The following is a 23,775-nucleotide window of genomic DNA, read 5'->3' as shown; positions in this document are numbered from 1 at the left end:
AACGGACTTCTTTCCAGGCTCTACAAGCCACTATCAGCGAGAATCGTGGCGTTATACGTACAAAATTGTTGGTACACGTACCATATTCTGGGGTCCCACATTATGTACCAACTCATTACCTTGATACGAGTAAATACCAACTTTCTGACATCAACCATGAAATATTTTTTTTAGTCTATCGTTATTTTCAGAAATTATAATTAATTACAACATAGGTTAAAACTATTATTCACTTCTTCAAAATTAGCTTTTTGTAAGCCCTCGCGGCTTCTAACCAACTTTCATTTATTCTGCGATTGTACAGATGCTAACCATTTTTCTTAAATTAATTTAAATTATCTATGCCTGATATTGGTGTTATGAATCTGAATTAGTGCCCGAATAAAATATATATTGCTGCCTATTCATATTGTTTTGTTATTTTTTTATAGGTGTGAAACCAATCGTTAATATGTCTATAGTCTGTATAGTACTTAGGTGTCTAAGCATTATACAATATCCATAAAATACATTCTATAGCATTTATTTGAAATGCCAACTTTTAGCAAACACTGTACCAACATAATGGGGCCACTTTCGAAAATCCCTGACGGGAAAAGAGTTAAAGGTGTATGTCCCGTTCCAAGCAATTATTTTAAATTTACGTTTAACACGGTTGAACTTGTAAACTTGTTGAGTGGCCGAAATTAAACAAAATAAAAAAAAAAATTTTTTTGGTGCATAGCTTCAAAGTTGATTTGTTTAACATTTTTGTGCAGTATGGAATAAACAACTGAAAATATTTTCGTTTAAAGGCAATATTGGTCGCCAATTGTGTGCTATGGTTTGAATTACTTCCAGGAAAAAAATATTTTGAGCCTTTTAAAATCATAACAATTTAGGAGGATTTAAAAAGGTGGAGTAAAATTAAATATATCTAGTAACCAGTTAAATTGACTTAAAAAAAAAATCCAGTTTTTTAATTTTCATTTTCCTTATCCATGCTGCACAGAAAAGTTAAAATTGAAATCTTTGCCATCTAATTATGTAAAACATATGGGATGATGGATGATGAATGATTGTTGATGATGATGATGATGTATGATTATGAGTGATAATATAGACACACATACACATACATTTCATATATACATATATACACCCACATTCATTTCGTGAAAGTTCAGCCACTCTAAAAGACGGCAATCGCGTGGAACGGAAAAAATGACCTGGAACGGGAAATGCACCCATCATGAATCAGGCTGCAGCCTAGAGGCAAGAGGGACCCCAGTAGCAGCAGAGAGATACCCACTGCTGGTCTTCCAGAGAGCCGACACAGTCGACACCTCCACCATGAAGATGACAGCGCAGATGATGACGGACGACAGCGTGGCTCTCGGGATGAAGTAGAAGTACGGCGTCAGCAGGCTCAGCGCCAGCACGATCAGGATCCCTGCGGGACACACACTCGTCAGCCTCGCCAGCCTCGTCAGCCTCGTCAGCCTCGTCAGCCTCGCCAGCCTCGTCAGCCTCGTCAGCCTCGCCAGCCTCGTCAGCCTCGTCAGCCTCGCCAGCCTCGCCAGCCTCGCCAGCCTCGCCAGCCTCGCCAGCCTCGCCAGCCTCGTCAGCCTCGCCAGCCGCGACAGCCTCGCCAGCCTCGTCAGCCTCGTCAGCCTCGCCAGCCTCGTCAGCCTCGTCAGCCTCGCCAGCCTCGTCAGCCTCGCCAGCCTCGCCAGCCTCGCCAGCCTCGTCAGCCTCGCCAGCCTCGTCAGCCTCGCCAGCCTCGCCAGCCTCGCCAGCCTCGTCAGCCTCGCCAGCCTCGTCAGCCTCGTCAGCCTCGCCAGCCTCGCCAGCCTCGCCAGCCTCGCCAGCCTCGTCAGCCTCGTCAGCCTCGTCATCCTCGGATGCCTAGTAGGCAATTCGCGGCCCTGACATTACCTCAGAACTGAACGCGCTTACTGTAAATGACAGTCGGAAAACGTAACATGACTGTTAAAAAAAAACTGCTCTTACTATCACAGAGTGTATTCTAGTAACCTTCATACGCATTCTGGCAAGAATCAGATTATTTATTTTTTGAAACATATGACTGTGTCACTGGAACACAACATTGAAACTAGACTTATGTTTGTCTGGCTCAGCTGAAAATTTTTGATTCATGCAAATACAACTCTATATGTTTTAGAAAAAATTGATTAATTTTGATAGATTTAACAGAAAACTAACTTTTGAGACATAATCTGCAACTAAACAAAAACTCAAGAAATTTGGACTTGGACTCATTTGCCTCCGAGGTACAGCTACATACAAGAGTTTATTCACCAATATAACTGTCAAAAATGCTTTTTCATGGCGGTCACATTTGGTACGTAATAATTTATACAGAATTATAAAGAAATAAATAATTTTAGTAACAATTAATTCTTACAGTAATTACATTTGTACTAAATGTTTGAATTCACGAACATACTTTACCAATTAAACTTCACAAATAAACTGCGTGTACACTGGCAAAATAAAAGTTTTTAATTTCATTTGAAGTAACAGCAGTTTCATGAAGCGCCTGGGATCACCTAACCAATCACGAGATAGATAGTACTGCCAGTAGTCTACCCACCAGACGTCAACTGCTGAGTGCCCATTTCACAGGAGATCAACATCGAGAGAAGCCGGGAAGTTGTGTTTGATATCGGCCTCGGATTTACTTCGCAGCCATTTTCAGGGTATTCAAACAGAGGTATGCAGAATACGTGCTGCAAAAGAAGAGAGTGGAAATACTTCGCACCCTGTGCACCCGAGACTACGCCCCTGGGGCAGACAAGATGAGAAGCTTCAGTCGCGAGCCAGCGTTATGGGGTTGGAGACTTCAACGCAAGTATAGAAAGGAAAACTCTGGCCCAGCCACAGGGAATCTCCAGAATAAATTTTTAACTATGTACGGTACATATACGGCAGAAACTTTACACCTGATGGACTATTATTTTCTTGATGTAGGTATTCACATGAAGTAATTTGATGGTTTTAGTTTGATACGAAGATTTTTAATTTCCTTAACAGTTAAATGTATAATTTTTGAAAATTCCAGTATTATTTGAAATTAAGATTGAGAGAATTTTTATGTTGATTAATGCCAAATCTATAATTAAGTAAAAAAAAAACTATTTGTATATTTAAACCAATCTGAAGCTCTGATATGGAAATCCAGCGGTATGGGTACAAAAATTTAGCCCGAAATGGGGAACAATTTTGAATGCATGTTGGCGTTAAGTATTGTCCCTTTATTGGTCTCTTACTAGCGCAGGGGGGGGGGGGGGGGAGGGGGTGACCAGCTTAACACAAAGTGATTAACACCTCCACTCACTTGTGCTTTACTGTCGTAAAATTATTTTTGGCAGTTGAAGCAGTAATACACGTCCAACCAAAAGTTTAAGAACATAGTTATAATTTTAGATACATAATTTTGCGTTGATCTTGAAATTTTCAAGTGGTGTACCATTATTTTGGTTTTGTCTTTACACACAGTTTCCGCATCCGCTGTTAGAATTCGCTGCAGAGCAGCTACGTCGACCATTGAATCATTTGATTACCTGACAGAAATTTTAAAATAAATAATAAAACGGCTCTGATAAAAGTGAAAAATATTTGATAAAATACTGAACCCTGGCTTTGGACCTTACTTTTTATCAAAGGAATTTGATTAAAATACTGCAAAACTTGTTAAAATTCACTAAACTGGTAATACTGTAAAGTTTTCCATTGGCTTTGTGAACTGTGGTTCGCGCCATCCGCCAGGGATGGCAATATAATGATTACACATTTCCATTCCATGCTATTTCAGTTCCATTCAAGAAATTGCTATCAAATGCAGTTTTTTTTTTCAACTCAAAAAATTGTTGTAATTAATATTTATTCTTATATCTTGAGAAAAAAAATAACTGCTGCAATATTATCATGATGTATTAAATATTTATTAAGTCAAGAAACAAAACTATTAAAAATGTGGAAAAATCGTAACCACTTTTGTTCTTTTTATAGGTTTGACATTCAGGGAAAAAAGTCTGAATATTCATAAATTTAAAAACATAGATAACGCATACCTGTAGAGCCAGATAGGTCGACTAGGTGTAAATTAAAAAAAAAACTTTTATACCATATGAGTCAGCGAGGTGGGCAAGGTGTCATTTAAAAACATAGGTAACTCTTATACCAGATGAGCCAGCGATGTCGGTTAGGTGTCATTTAACGCGCGCACAAGTGAGCCGGTGTCGCCCTTATCGCCCACCTGTGTAGAGGCCGCCCATCGGTGTGCGCACCCCCGAGGCGTTGTTGACGGCGCTGCGGGAGAAGGAGCCGGTGACTGGCATGGACCTCACGAAGCTGCCGGCGATGTTACACAGCCCTAGCGTGATCATCTCCTGGGTGGCGTCCAGCCGCATGCCCGTGGCTGCAGCACACACACACGGCGCCTCGTGTGACATTTACTCTCGCCGCCAACATCCACCAGCATCCGCCACCCCACAGTCACATTGCTTTCAACCTCTTCTGTAGGTGAAGTCGTCACTCTTCAGTGATGTGTAACATATAACCTCGGCAAATCCATGTGTTCCCAAGTTGCGAATACACTTACAATACGAAACTCATATAGGAACGTGATAAATATGTATACGCTATTTGGGTTTTCAACTACAGTTCTGAACGTGAAACACACATAGTTTCCAGACCCACCGCTAGAATTCGCTACCGGAGTAGCTACGTCGACTATTGAATAATTCCATTTGCAGACCTAAGTTTCAAACTAAGTACCTATATAATGAAAAGGCCCCGATAAAAATGAAATAAATTAGAAAAAAAATTCTAAATCCCGGCTTTGGACCTGATTTTCTACAAGTAATTTTTATTTAAATACTGCCCATTTGGTTAGGATTTTATTAATACTATAAAATTTCCCTTTTGGCTTTGTGAACTTTGGTTCGCGCCACCCGCCACAGATGGCAGCAGCGTGGTTGTTTGTTACACATTTCCGTTCCTTGACTTCCGTCGCATTCACGAAATTACTCCCAATAAATGCCGTATACCGAGAGCTAAGATGTTACACATCAGTGATTACTATTTTAACCTGTGTTGCATGGGCTATCAAGGGTATGAGACCTTAAGCTTATTCACAAACATCTGAAGATTTTTCTGAAAAAACAAAAACTCATTTATTTCATTGTGAAATATGGTATCTTAAACTTAGCAATAACTGATGGTGCCATTTTTTTTTCTCTGTACATTGTCAATTACTATAACTATATTAAGTAAAATTTGAGTTTTTACATTTTGTTATTTTTACATGACTTTCGCTATCTTGAAAGTTATAAATATAAAAATTTTAGAAAATTTCTCATATGTAAATATGTACAGAGATATAAATAGGAAGCTGTAAAAAAAAGTATCCTAATTAAATTAAATTTTATGTGTTAATTTTTTGAGTGATGCTGCAACTAGGCAGTAATTTTGAAAATTGTTTTTATTTTGGGGTCCTTAAGAGCCACTCCAGAGTCGTTAAGAGATAAGAAAGGTCGCATCGGGCATGAATGACGAGAAAATATAAAAACATTAATAGTATTTGAACGTCTTGACAAAATTCGATGGGGTTTGTTTTATCGTTTAGACATTTTCATTAGGGAGACCTGAACATATAGAAATTGTCAACAATGCGCATAATTACAAAAAACGAAAAGTTTTTTTTTATAAAATAAGATTTGAAACACAAAAAATTGGGTTGTAAAATCATTAAAATCACATTAGAAAAACCTCCATGAAAAAAATCTTAGAACGAAAACAATATTAAATTATAAGCTAATTAAACACTTTTTAAACATTATATTATGCAATTGTAAAATAAAATAATTTGATTTGGTTATCATAAAGTTTTTCTTTTCATAACTTTACAACTAATGCCTTTTATAATTTTTAATTTTTGGTCATTTCGTAATTTTTTTTTTAAAACTGTGCATTGTACTGACTATTTCTGTGTATTCAGGTCTCCGTTATGGAAATATCTAGTCGACAAAGTCAACCCCATCGTATCCTGTCAAGTCGTTCCAGATGGGTCGTTACCACAACGCCGAAATACCACAACGCCGAACGTACAATAACGCCGAATATTATAACGCCGAATGCAAAATTGACCGCAACGCCGACAGCTAGAAAACTGCTGTGTACCACAACGCCGAAATACAGTAACGCCGAAAAATGTTGCTCTGGGGAGGGGGTGCCACAGGAGCAAAATGAAAAAACAACTGAATGAATTTGTGTGTGTTTCTTAAATGTATCTTAACGCCGAAATACCACAACCTAACCTAACCTAGCGTAATATAACCTAACCTAACCTAGTCCAACCTAACCTAGTCCAACCTAACCTAGTCCAACCTAACCTAGTCCAACATAACCTAGTCCAACATAACCTAGTCCAACATAACCTAGTCCAACCTAACCTAGTCCAACCTAACCTAGTCCAACATAACCTAGTCCAACCTAACCTAGTCCAACCTAACCTAACCTAGTCTAACCTAACCTAACCTAGTCTAACCTAACCTAACCTAGTCTAACCTAACCTAACCTAGTCTAACCTAACCTAACATTTGTGGCAGTCCTGCAATGACATTTTTCGGCGTTTATGTATTTCGGCGTTGTGGTAACACGGCGTTGTGGTACACAGCAGTTTTCTAGCTGTCGGCGTTGTAGTCAATTTGGCATTCGGCGTTGCTGTACGTTCGACGTTGTGGTGCGTCCCCGTTCCAGATGTTCTCGTCACCCACGCCAGACGCCAGCGGAGGACAGCCACTCACTGAAGGCCTTGGCGATGGCCACGTTGCCCAGGATGGACACGACGGGCACCACGCCGATGCCGCTGCCCAGCTGCCTGCACATGTCCAGGAAGCCCAGCGTGGTGTTGCCCACGGCCGTCGAGAAGGGGGGCGGCGCCACCGGCGGCAGCCCCGGCTGGATCCTGCCTGCACGCACGCACACACACGACCCCTCGCAATGGCGGCTCCAGGAAGACCTCTCTCCAGCAGGGCTCTCACACATAGGAGGATGCAGTTAGTAATCATGACATTGCCCTTGGTCCGGGGTCCCCCCCCCCCCCCGGGAAAATTTGGATTTTAAGGTGTAAAATAGTGCTATATTAGCAGTTTTTGGTTCTTAAATTTAAATATTGTAATGGTAAAATTTTTATTAATTTTAATATGAAATTTGTTTGAGTGATGGATAAGAAATTAATTAAATATTTGGTGCTAAAGGGAGGGGGTTTGAACGCATAAACACCCCCCTCCCCCTGGCTACGCCCCTGCTTGGGCTATCCACAAATTATATGGTCTCAAATACGGAAATTTATTATTTTCGTAAAAATTTTGATTGAAAGAAGAGTTTAGCACATTAACGAAAGTATTTGAGTTAACATTAATATTCCCTAAAAATAAATAAGAAGTAAAATTTGGGCCCGGAAGGGGTTGTCGCCCTCTGCGCCCTTCCTCTGGAGCCGCGCTTGACCCTTCGGTCATCCTGCTGATCCTTCCCTCGGCCGTGATCTCCCGAGAACCACGACGAGACCGAGACCAGAGACCCCAACACCTCGTGAACGCGAGTCCAATGTGCTACCACCACGTCACCTCGCCCCAAGGGGCGGTCGATACGTCAGCACACTCGCCCTCTCCCCTCACTGTGGCGACCCGGGTTCGATTCCCGCGGTGGGGTGAGAGGGTGAACGTGGCGGACGTTGCCATGGGCTACCTGGGTGTGATGTTTTACACGCTTCACCCCCTCTCCCCCCCCCCCCGAGCACTCGGCCAATGCCGCGTTCTCATCTCAGACCACACGTTATCGTAGCCTGTTACCGTGCTGCTAATCTTTCCCTCTGTCGACCTTAAGCCAAGAGTCCATCAAGGTCATTAGAGACGAGAATTGGAGGGAAACGGGGGCGCATAGCACGAATAACCGAAGAAAATCCATCAGCCCATTGCAGCCGCTCATAAACAATCGAGGCTCTGACCTCACCGCGAGAATCCAACTTTATTCAACTAGTTGGCCACCGGTCTGTTGGAACACTAAAAGCAAACAAACCACATGCGTGATTGTTTTATTCACGCTGAGGGTTGCAGATCGTAGCCAAATTGATGGGACGAAATGCAGAACAAGACAATCTACCTTAACATTACTATACGGCGATGCAAAATGCTGAAGAATAAAGCTGATCTCTAGCCCATGACGATGCAGAATGCTGAAAAAGACAAGTCTTACCTGAGTATCAGTCTAAGGAAATGCAGAGTCCTGAAAAAGACAGTCTACCAGAGCTATAGTCTATGGAAATGCAGAGTCCAGTAAAATACAGTCTACCAGAGCTATAGTCTATGGAAATGCAGAGTCCTGAAAAAGACAGTCTACCAGAGCTATAGTCGATGGCAATGCAGAGTCCTGAAAAAAGACAGTCTACCAGAGATATAGTCTATGGAAATGCAGAGTCCTGAAAAAAGACAGTCTACCAGAGCTATAGCCTATGGAAATGCAGAGTCCAGTAAAATACAGTCTACCAGAGCTATAGTCTATGGAAATGCAGAGTCCTGAAAAAAGACAAGACTACCAGAGCTATAGTCTATGGCAATGCAGAGTCCTGAAAAAAGACAGTCTACCAGAGCTATAGTCTATGGAAATGCAGAGTCCAGTAAAATACAGTCTACCAGAGCTATAGTCTATGGAAATGCAGAGTGCTGAAGAAGACAGTATACCAGAGCTACAGTCCATGGCGATGCAGAGTCCAAGGAGACTCACCTGTGAGCAGGAAGGGCGGCGTGCCGCGGGTGCTGAAGAAGACAGTCTACCAGAGCTGTAGTCTATGGCGATGCAGAGTCCTGTAGAAGACAGTCTACCAGAGCTACAGTCCATGGCGATGCAGAGTCCAAGGAGACTCACCTGTGAGCAGGAAGGGCGGCGTGCTGCGGGTGCTGAAGAAGACAGTCTACCAGAGCTGTAGTCTATGGCGATGGAGAGTCCTGTAGAAGACAGTCTACCAGAGCTACACTCCATGGCGATGCAGAGTCCAAGGAGACTCACCTGTGAGCAGGAAGGGCGGCGTGCCGCGGGTGCTGAAGAAGTAGGCCGCGGCGGCGCACACGACCACCACCATGGCATTCCGGCCCGTCGACACGAAGAACAGCACCTTCCCCAGCACCTTCTGCCGCCGCGACTGGTTCTTGCCACCCGGCCGCACGTCCTTCAGTTTCTGCCACACGCCACACACGCCACCGTCAACAGCGCTACACGCAAGGGCTACAGGGAAAGGCTGCCAACAACAGTCCTGACTCAGAAACTGTCCGGGCATCCTTCAATTCTCTCACTGGCCCTTCTTACATTCAAGGATATATCAAACACCTACTTACTTGGCCCTTGTTACATTCAAGGTTATATCAAACACCTATCTGGCCCTTGTTACTATAAAGCGAAAGCTTCGTATGGTCAATCCCAGCTAAGCTCACCTAAAATTTTGTGTTTACTTATGCCGAGAGTTTTCTTCAGATCGAAGGCACAACACACTATTTTAAAGAATTTTAACTAGAGACTCACTCATTTACCTAAAATATACGCATTTTGACATATCGCAGATACTAAATGTTGTATGGGAATAGAAAGAAAGAACGTCAAACGTTGGCCAAGTTCATGGCTAAAAGTGCATTTCTGCCCCAAAGTGGACATGGTGCGTTATGCCTCGGAGGTACAGATACAAGAACAAAAGTCCCTTGTAGTAGCTTGGCTTCTGGGTTGTAGCCGCGTCCTCGGCAAATAATTCACCAATGTCTCGGTCCACATTGCAGTCTCCATCATCAGGGAGCAGATACCTACAGTAGGTAACTGATCCCTGAAGATGGCGACTGCAATGTCGACCCGGAAACATCGATGAATTATTCACCGAGGACGCGGCTACAACCCAGAAGCCAAGCTACTTCAGACAATGGCCGTGAAAGCCTGCGAACATTATTAAAGTCCCTCGTCCCAGGCGGGCGTGACCCCGAAGTGGACATGGTTCGTTCTGCCTCTCCGAGGTGTAGGTACAACGAAAGTCCCTCGTCCCAGGCGGGCAGTACTCCAAAGTGGACATGGTTCGTTCTGCCCCCGAGGCGCAGATGCAACAACTGGCGGGTGCGACTGACCCGCAGCAGCAGCAGCGCAGTGACGCAGCAGGCACTGAGTGCGAGGTCGGGCAGCCGGATGCTGGAGATGTTGAGGAACAGCTGGCGCCACGCCTCAACGAAGCTCTCGGCGCTGTAGCGCAGCCCCAGCAGGCCCTTGAGCTGCGAGCTGGCGATGATGAGGGCGGCCGCCGAGGTGAAGCCGCTCACCACGGGCACTGACACCAGCTCCATCAGGAACCCTGCGGCACCCGTCAGGAGCACCACGTCAGCCGCCGTGCGCCTCGACTACTCGACTACTCATCCAGCCCTCAAACCCAAGGATGGATGGCTAAAGGATGGGTGGATAAAAGATGTAAGGATAAAGGATGTATGGATAAAGGATTAGATTGGTGGATAAAGGATGAATTGATGGATAAAGGATGGATAAAGGATGGATTGATGGAAAAAGGATGGATGGATGAAGGATGTATGGATAAAGGATGTAACATGGATGGATGGATGGATGGATGGTTGGATTATGGATGGATGGATCGACGATATAACATTTATCGAACTCGAGGTCACAGAACCATAATATTCAATATAAACTGACATAAAAATTTTCTAGACAAAAAAAACTATTGAAACCAAAGTGACATCTTTTGAGTTACAGCCCCTCAGACGTGACTTCAGCCGGGTGACCCTAGCACAACAACCGCTGCTCTCATCATCTAAAAGCCGGTCACTTGTGTGACACGGCTGTCCAGCCTTCAAGCAACGGATGGATGGATGGATGGATGGATGGATGGACGAATGAACGTATGGCGATTTCATGCCTATTGTGCTCGAGGTCAAATGATGGATGTGAGTTGTGACTTCAGCCAGGTCACCTTAGCAACCACCAGCTCTCTCACTTCGTTCAGTCCTCCAGCGATGGATGGATTGACGGATGAATGAATGAATGACGATTTAATGTATATTGAACTCGATGTCACCAAACACGCGTGACGCGTGACTTCAGCAGGGTCACCTTGGCCGACTAACAACCAGTGCCGGTCGATTGTGTAACTGTCGTCCAGGTCGTCCGACGATCAAATAAATGCATGAATGAATCACGGTTCACCATCTCGTCGGCATCGATCTCGACGTGATAAGGTTTCAGGTGACACGGTTGAGCTCGGAGCTTCTCTTCGGGCGAGGACCTCCGAGATGGTAGCGGCGCTCGTGAACTGGAGTCATGCCGGGGTGTTTGTTTGTGTCGGGGGGGGGGGGGGGCTGAATTGTATCCCCTCGGAAAGGGTACCTTTCATACTTTTGGTGGCGGTAGTGTAGCTGGGTAGAAACTGGAAATGTACCCTTCAATGGCGGCTTCAGGATGACTTTTCGGGAGGGGCTATAGCACAAAGAAAGGTCGTAGTTGCAAAAAAATGAAAGTGGTCAGATATTGGCCTTGGAATATTATTTACCAATTACAGGTTTAAAATGCAGAACCTTAGTAGCTCCATGCAACTTTTGATGAGATAAAAGTTTAACATATGAAATTACATAAATATACACTAATCAATCAAATTGGTCTCGGGAGGGGCTGTCGCCCCCACCGCCCCCCTTCTGGAGCCGCGCTTGGTACCCTTTCCGATTTCTTAAAATGTTTCGGTTTTAATGCAAATACGCACTGGAAAGGTATCCCCTCGGAAAGGGTACCTTTCAGGATTTTCTGTACAATGACACAGCAGAAAATAAACTGGAACGGCACCCTTTCAAAATTTTGCTCTTTCATAGTCCAATCAAAGTTATAACTTAAAAATTAAGAAAGTATTTTTTTTTTACATTTCATTTGAAGTAGTTTTGAATCATGTTGTAAGTAACGATGCACAGGTTAAGATCATAAGCTATATAAAAAAAATATTGTGGACGGTTGGTTGGGTTAGTTTAGCTACATTAAAAATACTATGAAATCACGTGATACCTTTCCAGTGCATATTTGCATTGAAACCGAAACATTTTAAGAAATCGGAAAGGGTACCTTTCCAGTTTCTACCCAGCTACACTACCGCCACCGAAAGTATGAAAGGTACCCTTTCCGAGGGAATACAATTCTATGGGTCCACCTCAAATAAACCAAAGAGGAGTTCCTTGGAATTTCTGATAACTGGATCTTCGCAGAAACACGGAGTATTTCGACTTCCGAGTTTTTTTCCGAGAGCAAAACACGCGAAAGAAACGCGGGTGGTTTTTTTCCAGGAGTATTAACAAGGTTTTGAACGTTTGAAGATTCATGTTCAAAAGTCAAGTGAACTTAGTACCTGTAAATTTACGAATATCCCTGGATAATTCGTAACCAAACGTTCTTCGTAAATTTAAGGTGGAAATTTTCAACAGTGTATTAAAAAAAAAATACATTACCATTGCCACTAACACACTAACACACAGGACTACAGTAGTAGCCCTAGGCGACGTAACTTCTATCACAGTAAAATTTTGGAAATTTTTTCTCAAAACTTCGGAGTAGGAGAGGGATAGATATTCCTTTCCATCCACCCCAAAGGCGTCGCCGGGGGGGGGGGGGTTGGGGTGCATATGCCTCCCCCTAAAGCCCTAGAGATTAAAACAATGTAGCCAAATGCAAAAAAATAATACTTTTCCCACAAAATGCCCCCCCCCCCCTAGGCCACCGGCTGGCGACGCCCTTGATCCACCCCCTTCCTTCCGTCCGCCACTGTCTGGGTCAAACCCACGATCCTCGCCGCCCGAGACCCTCTGTTCGACTCCCGAGGGCGTATCCACGGACGAGGGTCGAGACTCCATGTGGAGCAAGGATAAAATGCTCTTTTAAAGTGATAACGTCTTATAAATCGATGAACGCCGGCTGCACGCACGGAAAATTGTCACGTTCCGCCTGAGCCGAGCGTGCAAGAATCGACCAACCACCGTGCGAGATAATCTTCTATAATATCAAACAGATTAGGGCGGGCTTTTTAACTAACTGTTCGTGATTATATTTAAACAAATTATTTAAATTAATTTTGCAAAATCTGTAAATAATATTTGAAAATTAAAAAGTATGCAATTTTTCATCATTGTTTTATTATGACGTTATCACGTGAAATTATTGTCCGTAGTAAACCGACTTTACAGACAACCTCCCCCCCCCCTTTTTTTTAAGGAAGGAGGCGGAAGCATCCTGAGAGACCCCAACGGCTAATGACAACGTCCGCCACGTTTCCCCACTTGCTGAATAATTCGGGTTTGACTCGGCCGGGAATCGAACCCCAGCTCCTTGATGGGTGGCCACTCGGATTTTGGTTTTTTTCCGAATAAATATTTTTAAAAATGTGACAACCAAAGTCTCAGTTGTATGATTTACTCAGTCGTGGGAAAACTGATGACCTACAGCATGTCTCATCCTTAGCTTTCAGTGTGATTTTCAAAGTGAATTTACTTTCTCTTTCCAATGCACGATTTCTGACATTAGCGCTGTCTTAGTTTCCGTGTGCTGTGTTGCCAGATATACGTAACTGAGCACCAAAATGTTAATCACAACTTTATAATGTAACGTATTAAAAAAAAAACATATTTTGTAAAGGAAACATTTATATGAGAATTTTGGAAATACAGTTTCATGTATTTCATCAAGAGCACTATGATAGTATTCAGATTTAACTTCTAAGGAGACGTAACTGAAATACGTCATTTCGGTTTCTACTGTTTTTGTCAGTTTATATTAAATATTTTGGTTATTTTCGAGCATAGCACATAACTTAAATGGAATGTCCTGTTATTAATAGTGACAGACAGCTACAAATAGTTTGTGTGAAAGAATCATTCCTGTTTTGCCTTTTATTATTTTTATTATTATTACTATTATTATTATTATATCAGAATGACTACTATTGCAACAACATTATCAACAGGCGTTATTTTATGGTTCTAGTAATATTAAAAAACAAACTGTAAAATAAAAAAATATTAAAACTTATCAAAATACGATTTTTAATGATAACAAGCCGGGACGTATAGATCTGGCAACACTGGACTCCATTTACTGCATACTGCAAACTAAGAATGAGACAGTGACCAGAGTGCGGTTATTTTGACAAAGGAAATAATTATATAATAACGATTTTGATTTCAGAAGTGACAAAATAAACTGATTTGTACGATACGTAAATAAAACAATAGCAGAACTATTTACGTCGTGGTGACATTAGTTTTCTAAGCATTTAATCATAAAACTAAGAAGAAATATATAAAAGGTTTCCGTCGTAAGTACTAGGGGTAAGTGAGGGTCCAAACTTAGATACTCTCGGCTGAGCCGGGTGTGTTGAACTGCGAACTGGAAGACTTGCATAAGTCCGGCAGCGTCTATCAGTAAACGCTAATGAAGAAGTAAACAGGGGAACGGACGCCTCGCGAACTCGCCGCGATGAGTGTGCCAGCCAGTCCTGGGAGCTTGTTCACCGAGCGCTCCTGACGGCTGATGTTGCGACACAGGTCGCCGAGATAGGGCACGCCCCGTGGCGTGGGGTATAGTCATCTCGCGGACCTCGTTGCGACTGCACCGCCTCCAAGGGCTCTCGTCCCCTGCTGTTCCTTTTAGTCACCGGCCACACACACGGTGTGTCGATCTTCAGAAGAAACCACGTCGTTTTGAAAATTTCTACAAGAACAGTATTATCTTTGAAAGATTTTTGCAATGGGAGTGCATGACTTGATGTAAGCTTTTGGACATACGCCACTGCTAAGCACATGTATTTCTGTAGAAGAAAACTACAAACACAAAAGACAAAAACACAAATTAAGCAAAAAATTGCTGTTGTCAACAGGATATAAACACCACATAATATTCCGTAACAGGAATATGGTCAACAAACAAAGAAAAACAAAGAAAAATGGACTAACAGAACGGAAAAAAAACCACAAATGATGACAGCACAAAAATATTGAACCCAAAAAAATTCATTAAAACAGTTGAAACGAGACAAAAACACAGCAAAACGAAAAGACGAAACAATCACAATAGTTTTCCAAAAACAGAAGAGAACAATACGCTGAGGGCGTTTCGAGCAGTTCTGTTTCAGGATTTCCTTTTCGAACTGTATTTTTAGAAGAGCCAGAATTTATAAAAAAATCGTGTGTTTTTTCCAAAATAATTTTTAGGCATGAAACACTTGGTACGCGTTCTCAAAAGCACCCCAACCCTTCATTTTCTCAAGCCATGTTGTGCTCATCACTGGAATCTCATAGTTGCAGTATGCACGACGAGAAAACGGCGCGCTATTTCACAGCCTTGTGCTTGGCGATACCGCACTAGAAACACCAACGAGCGTCGCACTTATCATCCCGTCTCACTAACACTGTATGCAGGGACGTAACTAGACTTGATGCCCCCCCCCCCCCCTTTTTTTAAAAAAAAAAACTATCAAAATAAAACCTATCCTCATATCGCCACCACATATTAATTCCACTATTACGATTATTTTTGATCCAATATAGACGGTAAAAAAAAATAGCTTTACTTGCAGTTACTTCATTTTTAATACATCGCAAGTTGGATGGTACGCGAAAAATACCAGTTTTTTTTTAAATAATTAACGAGACATGTATGTATCTTTCAATACAAATGAGACAGTTCACCTGTTGTCCAACATTTTTTTTTTGTGATATAACACTACGATATTCAAGTAATTAACTATGGTACAAACTACTCTGCCAGTTTATCGCCCGGAGGCACCCCCCCCCCCCCCTTAAAAAAAAAAGGATTCGTCCCTGCAAAGACACCCCTGTCCAGGCGGGCCCAATAAAAGGTCACAGTCCCCCAACCCCCCACATGGTATACTTTTCTACTCTGTCCAACTCTTCTTCCAGATCCATCCTTCTGTTTCCCGTAAGGATCCTGCTCGATATTAATGCATGGAAATTTTTCACCCTGCATGTAAGTGCCCAGGGTTTTCCCTGTGTCTATGCAGGTTTTATCTGGGCCCCAACTTATCTAGTTTTAGTCTGGTATAGTCAGTTCGGGGAGTTAGTCACGGCGCCAATCGCCAACATGACTGGCCAATCCCCTCCTAGCACATGATGCATGCTACTACCCCTCCTGCATATCTAACACCCTGCACTCTTAGAGCGTATGGGCTTCGGCCTGAGACGCACTTAAGTCTCCCTCCCTAACCCGGACACCTCCCAACACACTTAGTTTTTAGCTAGGTTAGGAAAAAAAAAATAAAAACAGAATCAGGGGGTCAGTTGTTTTTGTTTTCCCAAAGTCTTTTCCGGGTACCTGGTGCGGAGTTGTTAAGAGTTATGTTGGCTTCGTGCTACCTTCCCCCTTCCCTTGCAGGGAATCCTTCTTTTCACAGACGAAAGAGCCAAATGCCCGATCGTGCATCTTCGGTTTTTTTTGTTCATTGTAAATAAATATGGCGGTGTTGACAAAAGGATACTAATGGTCAATTCGGTTAGGTTAGCTACATTATAAACACTTTAAAACATTGTGGACGGTTGATTTGGCTAGGATAGCTACATTAAAGATACGGAAAAAAAAAACTTCGGGGAACTTCGGGTTTTGGCTCGCTCGTCTGTGAAAAGAAGGCTTCCCTTCCCCAGCAGGTCTGTCGGCCCTCTCTATCTCGGGTCTGTCGTACAGGCCTCGGGCAGTTATTCACGCGCTCGTCTACGTAACTGCGCTGTTTCCGAGACGTGCCGCCGCCACTGTTGCGTCACTCGTGTGTTTGTGTTGACAGGCACGCAACACACACACACGCACACACGCGCGCGCAGACCGCTCGCGACACCAGCGCCTTGCTGCGGCGACTCGCCGAGTCTCGCACGGCGTGACTTCATTTGTCAACGGTTAACAGCGGGCCTTGAAAATGAAAAATGAAATACGTTACTAAATGCACGTTCGTGGTTGCCAGACGCTTTTATTATTATTATTATTATTATTATTATCATTATTATTATTTATTTTATTATTAAGTTTATGAACTTAAAAAAAAACATATTCAAAACATTCGTTCGTCATCCAAAGCCGACGCCATTATTCCAATTGCTGATTCCTGACGAGCGATAGCAGTACAGTAGACATATTACTTGAATTTTTTTTTTTTAAATTTTATTTTATTGTATTTGTAAGTATTTTTCGTTTTAATCGGCTACAGTTTTTTTTAAGGGCGTATGTCCCATTAAAGGTCATTATTATATATTTACGTTACATACTGTTAAACTTGCTAAATATTTGAGAAGCTAAATTTTCACCAATGAAAAAATATATATATCGTAGAATTGTTGCATAATTACCTGTTAAATTTGCTTTTTTAACGTTTTAGTGCAGTATGTATAAGGAGATTGAAATGGAATATAAAACTGAAACTTTTTTAGATTTAAAGTTAGTTTTACTGGCTACTATGTGATACGGTTTAATTTATTTCAGAAAACAAAATGTTTAATTTTTGCTAGCCTTTTAAAATCCTCAAAAAATTTTATTTAAAAAATTTAATTAAAAGTATATTTTTATCTGAAAGGAATTTTTAAAAAATACTACGCAATAGCCACCAGCATTACTTTTAAACCCAAACATAACCATTTTTTTTATGAATTCCATTTGGTTCTCTATATCTATACTGCACAAAATGTAAAAAATTTAACTTTGCCAGATAATTATGCGAAAAGTATGCACTGCATAGTTTTTTTTTTTCAATTGGTTCAAATTCGGCCGCTCAAACAGTCTACAAGTTTAACCGTGCTAAAGTAAAAATAAACCAATGACCTGGAACGGGTCATACCCCTCAAGCTGATATCGCATGTGCCTACTTGGTAAAGATGTGCGTAGTTAAAAGTGTGAGACAAGACGGCACGCCTGAACTTCGCCATTTGAAACGAGACAGTAATTTTTTTGACGTGACAGCGTCTAATAAATCGATGAACGCCGGCTGCACGCACGAAAAAGTGTCCCGTTACGCACATTGTTCCGTTACGCTGTGACCCGTTACGCTCATTGTACGCTTGCGCCGCATATACCTCTCTCTTCCACTCGACTGTTTATAAAGTGAAGTGAAAAGTTAATGTGGTTTTTCATTGCTTATTACAACAACAATTTCGGCAATAAAGGTTAATTATTCTTGCATTTTAAAAATCTGATTGCTAGTATAATTTCAAGTATTTATTATTTTATTATTAAAATAAAAATGATTCAATTTTATTCATAAAAGTATGCAATCATTTCATCAATGTTTTGTTATGACGTTGTCACGTTAAACTATCGTCCGTAAACCGACTTTACAGACAACCAATTTTTTTTTTAAATTGTTTGAATGGTTATCGGCTTCCGCCCACAACCAGCACTAGATGCCTTTTCTTAGTCGAAGCCTTTTATTATCATATCATCAATCAAATAACCGTACATAGATCAACACCCATGCCTTACCCGGGACTCGAACCCAGAACCCCTCGCACATTAAGCGGGTGTCCATCCGACTACGCTACGGAGGTCGGCAAAGGAGACAGTAAAATGAATAAATTAAAAAAATAGTGCCAGCCGTTAGTTGCAGATGTATCCGCCAGGCGCGCTGTATACGAACAACAGGAAAAGCTCGACAGCGCAACCTTGGTCACGCCACGCAGTTACGCCTCGCTGCAGACGTGGCGATTGTCTGCCGCATCGGGATCACATTACAACATTGTTGGATTGCATGGGGAGGGGGGAGGGGAAACGTAACATTGTTCCTGGAACAGACGCAAGGACACGGGATTCGACATGGACGTCGTTAAATTTCCGAGAATTATGATCCCATTATCATTGCATGAAATGGCATCGTGTGTTCGTTTTCCTCGTAGCTTAGGTCATTGGGCGTTAAACATAGCATGTGTGCGCTGAATGCCTTTGGATTGACTTTGAAAACCCACTGCGGTTATATTATCTTTATGTAAATGAAGTGCAACTAGTAATTTGCCCCGAACTGAAACCTCACGGTAATCCGTTCCTAGTGTAAGCAAGTACTGACCTACTGACTTCTTATAAGAACAAACCATAAAAACAGTTTTGGAAGTAACATTACCAACCTGCTAACTACTATATGTATATAAACTAAATCAGAAAACAATTCCGAGAAAACCAATAAACTTACATATAGATAAAAATAAACCAATAATCAAGCCAAGGAAACAAGTTTTAAGTAAAATAATGCTATCATAATAACTAATATTTACAACCTGTTGACATGAATACGAAATGTAGATAATTTGCACAAAAGTGTTCAAAGTTAACACAACTTCGGCGTACGTTTTCGTCAGCGCGATTCAGCATTAAAAATTTTCCTAGCAACATGTAGTTGTGAATATTTTACTACAATGATAGCTGTTTATTTTTATAAGTAGTTTAAAAGTAAATAAATATTGTTTAGTAATGTAAAAAATATAATTTTTAATGATACCGCACACCCTGGTTTTTATTTTGCAAATGTTAACAAATGTTTTATAAATGTTAACCAATCTTGCGTCGATTACAGCATACTAAATTATTTTTTTAAATATATATTGGGTTATGACTAAAAACATAAGCCCTACGGTAAACACAAACCGTTCTGAAATGAACACAGAACTTTCACAGTACTAACTCACTTTGAAATTTTATACCCCCTTCTCTTTTTTAACCCCTTTATAACAAAAATCCCTCTACTGCTTTAGATTTTGAAAATTATACTGGCTCTGCATGCTAACCAGGGCCGGTGCAAGGTAAAATGGCGCCCTAGGCAAAAAACCTTAATTCCCCCCCCCCCTCCACAACCGCCGGACACCCGAAAAAAAAATTTCCTTACCTCAAAATACATCACGTAAGCCTAAGATTTTGTCAACAATCAAATGTAAGCAGGCTTGTTTTTTTTTTTTTACTTATTACAAATCATAAACAGGTCACCGTGGACTTTAAATAATTACTTATATCAATATAAACATTCCAAACTGTTACAAAAATCAATTTTCATCTAGTTTCAATAATCGTTAAACATATATCAGCTGTTATGTGTCGTGCTGCGCCGCCCCCAGCTACTTTGCGCCCTAGGCGGTTGCCTAGTTCGACTATATGGACGCGCCGGCCCTGATGCTAACCTACCAAATTTTATGAAGATCCAATCAACAGTTCGAAAGTTATCGTCGGACAAAGTCTCACGCATACATACAAACGCAGTACCGCTAAAGTTTACATGGAGAACTCGCTTCGCTCGGTCTACTAGTACTTGCGAGTGAGAGAGAGAGAGACAGTGATAGGTGAGCGAGATATAAAGAAGAAAAGTAACACAAACAGGCACTGTAGTACGTGAGAGACAGAGATCAAGAGTGTGTGTATGATGTTTTTTGAATAGAGAGAGAGAGACACACAGTGGTACTGCTTGATAGCAAGAAAGGGCTACTGCTAGATAGAGAGAGAGAGAGAAATACAGTGGTGCTGCTAGATAGCAAGAGAGTGCTACTGCTAGATAGACAGAGAGAAAGGGAGCGAGACAGTGGGGCTGCTAGATAGAGAGAGATAAAGTGATGTGGTAGAGAGAGTGGAGCTGCTAGATAAAGAGAAAGACAGTGATGTGGGAGAGTGACAGTGCTACTGCTAGATAGAGAGAGAGAGAAATACGGTGATGCTGCTAGATAGCAAGAGAGTGCTACTACTAGATAGAGATACAGTGATGTGGGAGAGAGACAGTAGGGCTGCTAGACAGCAAGAGGGTGCTACTGCTAGATAGAGAGAGAAACAGTGATGTGGGTGAGAGACAGTGGTGCTGATAAATAGAAATACAGTGGGACTGCTAGATAGAGAGAGATACAGTGATGTGGGAGAATGAGATACAGTGATGTGGGAGAATGAGATACAGTGATGTGGAAGAGAGACAGTGGGGCTGCTAGATAGCAAGAGAGTGCCACTGCTAGATAGAGAGAGAGTGCTACTGCTAGATAGATAGAGAGAAAGGGAGAGAGACAGTGGGGCTGCTAGATGGCAAGAGACTGCTACTGCTATATAGAGAGAGAGACAGTGAGGCTGCCAGACAGCAAGAGAGTGTCACTGCAAGACGAGACAACAGTGATGCGGGAGATAGAGAGAGAGAGTCACTGACCCAGGTGCAGCAGGCCGCACAGCAGCTCCACGCAGCCCGACAGGAAGCACAGCAGCACCGCCAAGTCGGGGTTGGAGCCGTGGGTGTAGTTGAAGGTCAGCAGCGAGATGAGCGCCGTGGGCCCGATGTTCACCTCCTTGCATGTGCCGAACAGGATGTACACGAAGCTGCCGGCGAACGCCGAGTAGAGGCCGTACTGCAACAAACACCGCACCGCGGTCCCTCTACTGACCGCCGACCGACCAATAGGAGGACGAGCAACCATTACTTAACACCCTGCCGATGCCTGTGGCTCCCGTAACTACAGAAAGTTACTATAATGTAACAGCTAGTCCAAATTATACTACCGAAATGCGTCTGAAACGACGGTTGGACGGATGGATGGTTTGATGTGTGTTTTAAGTGGGATTATGTCCCTCCTCTTGGATTTTTCCACCATTATAATTTTGAACTTCTTATCACAATTTTTGGGCATGTAAAGGCATAGCTTCTATACCTTGTTGCGACCACTTACTTACCAACAGGCTCTAGTCTGTATGCGCCGTGAGGAAATAACTTATTATTTCACGCGGGCGACTACAGCATCATTATCATCACACCATGACTTGACTTCAACCAGTGGTCAAAGTCAAGTCCTATGCCATGTCAACAGAAAAAAAAATTAGCTCGTAAGCTTAGTCCTTGAAAGAATGTCCCAATTTTCAATGGCATATAAAAATTTAGTTGAGACTATTTACAACAAATCATACATAAAATTGAAAGTAAACCTAGTTTTTCTTACAAACGTTCAATATATGCACCTTTTTTTTATCCTGCCCACAATTTGGTTAACAAGTCCGGAGTAATGGAAGCAATAGCCTCTTCAATTCTGTGTCTCAAACTCTGGCAAATCATCAAGCAGCGGCGGAACGTGGACACGGCTTTTACGGAACCACCAAAAGGAAAATAAAAATCGCATGGCGTTTCGTCTGGTGAACGTGGAGGCCAGCGAAAACGAGCTCTTGTCTACGGGACCATCGGCGGATGTTTTGTGCCTCAATGGGGGATCACAAACTTGAAACGAAACACACATTGAATTGAAATTACAGATTCACTGTTAGCAAAATTGCAGAATATAAAATGCTTTACGGTCAGGAGTCGTCATTTCGCGTAGGTGACACTGCAGGCGAGAGAAAACAAACAAACAAAACAAAATGTACTCGCGCATGAGTCGAGTTTTCTGATAACGCGTCGATATCGTTTCCAAATGAACCATCACAGAAGCATTGGTCATGGTTCAGGCAAATGATCGAAAGGGTGTACGTAGTCCGTGGCAGGGCCAACCGTATTTTTATCAGGGTGAAGGGAGGAGTTACTGTTTAATTGTGACACTTGAAGCAGCACACTACGACGCTTGCAGCATGTATGACTGGGAAGTTGTTCTGAGGACCAGGGCCGGTGCAAGGTAAATTGGCGCCCTAGGCGAAAAACCTTAATATCCCCCCGCCACCACCAACCGGACACAACAGAAAAAATTTTTTGCCTTAAAATACATCACGTAAGCCTAAGATTTTGTCGACAATCAAATGTAAGCAGGCTTGTGTTTGTTTTTACTGTTTTACTTATTACAATTTATAAACAGGTCACAGTGGACTTTAAATAATTACTTATGCCAATATAAACATTCCAAACTGTTACAAAAATCCATTTTCATCTAGTTTCAATAATCGTTAAACATATCATATCAGGTGTTGTGTGCCGTGCTGCACCGCCCCCAGCTACTTGGTGCCCAAGGCGGTTGCCTGGTTCGCCCTGTATGGACGCGCCGGCCCTGGGGAGGACGTGTCCTGACCTGCGGGCCGAGGCCGGCGAGCGCTGCGTAGGCGATGGCCTGCGGCATGAGCGTGAGGCCCACGGTGACGCCGGCCACCAGGTCCGACACGGCGTCCTCCAGCGAGTAGCGCGGCAGCCACGCCAGCACCGGCACCCGGCGCGCCAGCGCCCCCGGGCTGAGCACCCTCGACAGCAGCGGCAGCATGCTCCTGCGACACAGCGCACAGCCCACACTCCAGTTACCCGGCACCCTCCAGTTCTCCGACAAACCCCAGTTCTCCGACAAACCCCAGTTCTCCGACAAACCCCAGTTCTCCGACAAACCCCAGTTCTCCGACAAACCCCAGTTCTCCGACAAACCCCAGTTCTCCGACAAACCCCAGTTCTCCGACAAACCCCAGTTCTCCGACAAACCCCAGTTCTCCGACAAACCCCAGTTCTCCGACAAACCCCAGTTCTCCGACAAACCCCAGTTCTCCGACAAACCCCAGTTCTCCGACAAACCCCAGTTCTCCGACAAACCCCAGTTCTCCGACAAACCCCAGTTCTCCGACAAACCCCAGTTCTCCGACAAACCCCAGTTCTCCGACAAACCCCAGTTCTCCGACAAACCCCAGTTCTCCGACAAACCCCAGTTCTCCGACAAACCCCAGTTCTCCGACAAACCCCAGTTCTCCGACAAACCCCAGTTCTCCGACAAACCCCAGTTCTCCGACAAACCCCAGTTCTCCGACAAA

The 23,775-nt window shown here is 42.8% G+C and overlaps 1 protein-coding gene across 3 annotated transcripts in view; it reads right to left on the bottom strand.

The window, feature by feature from the left end:
- LOC134538208 (sodium-independent sulfate anion transporter-like) overlaps positions 1-23,775 on the bottom strand; it is a 97,902-nt gene that overhangs the window by 13,207 nt on the left and 60,920 nt on the right. For all 3 annotated transcript variants that reach the window (XM_063379305.1, XM_063379306.1, XM_063379304.1), the window contains exons 2-8: positions 23,058-23,247; positions 21,227-21,422; positions 10,167-10,387; positions 9,073-9,241; positions 6,813-6,977; positions 4,262-4,423; positions 1,292-1,432 (exon numbers count right to left, since the gene is read on the bottom strand). In XM_063379305.1, coding sequence (XP_063235375.1) covers positions 1,292-1,432; positions 4,262-4,423; positions 6,813-6,977; positions 9,073-9,241; positions 10,167-10,387; positions 21,227-21,422; positions 23,058-23,247 — 1,244 coding nt within the window. The remainder of the gene's footprint in view (positions 1-1,291; positions 1,433-4,261; positions 4,424-6,812; positions 6,978-9,072; positions 9,242-10,166; positions 10,388-21,226; positions 21,423-23,057; positions 23,248-23,775) is intronic.

Source organism: Bacillus rossius, chromosome 13, assembly GCF_032445375.1.
Source record: "Bacillus rossius redtenbacheri isolate Brsri chromosome 13, Brsri_v3, whole genome shotgun sequence".
NCBI lineage: Eukaryota > Metazoa > Arthropoda > Insecta > Phasmatodea > Bacillidae > Bacillus > Bacillus rossius.
The sequence above is the reverse complement of the archived record's forward strand: the minus strand, read 5'-3'. Positions and strand labels throughout refer to the sequence as shown.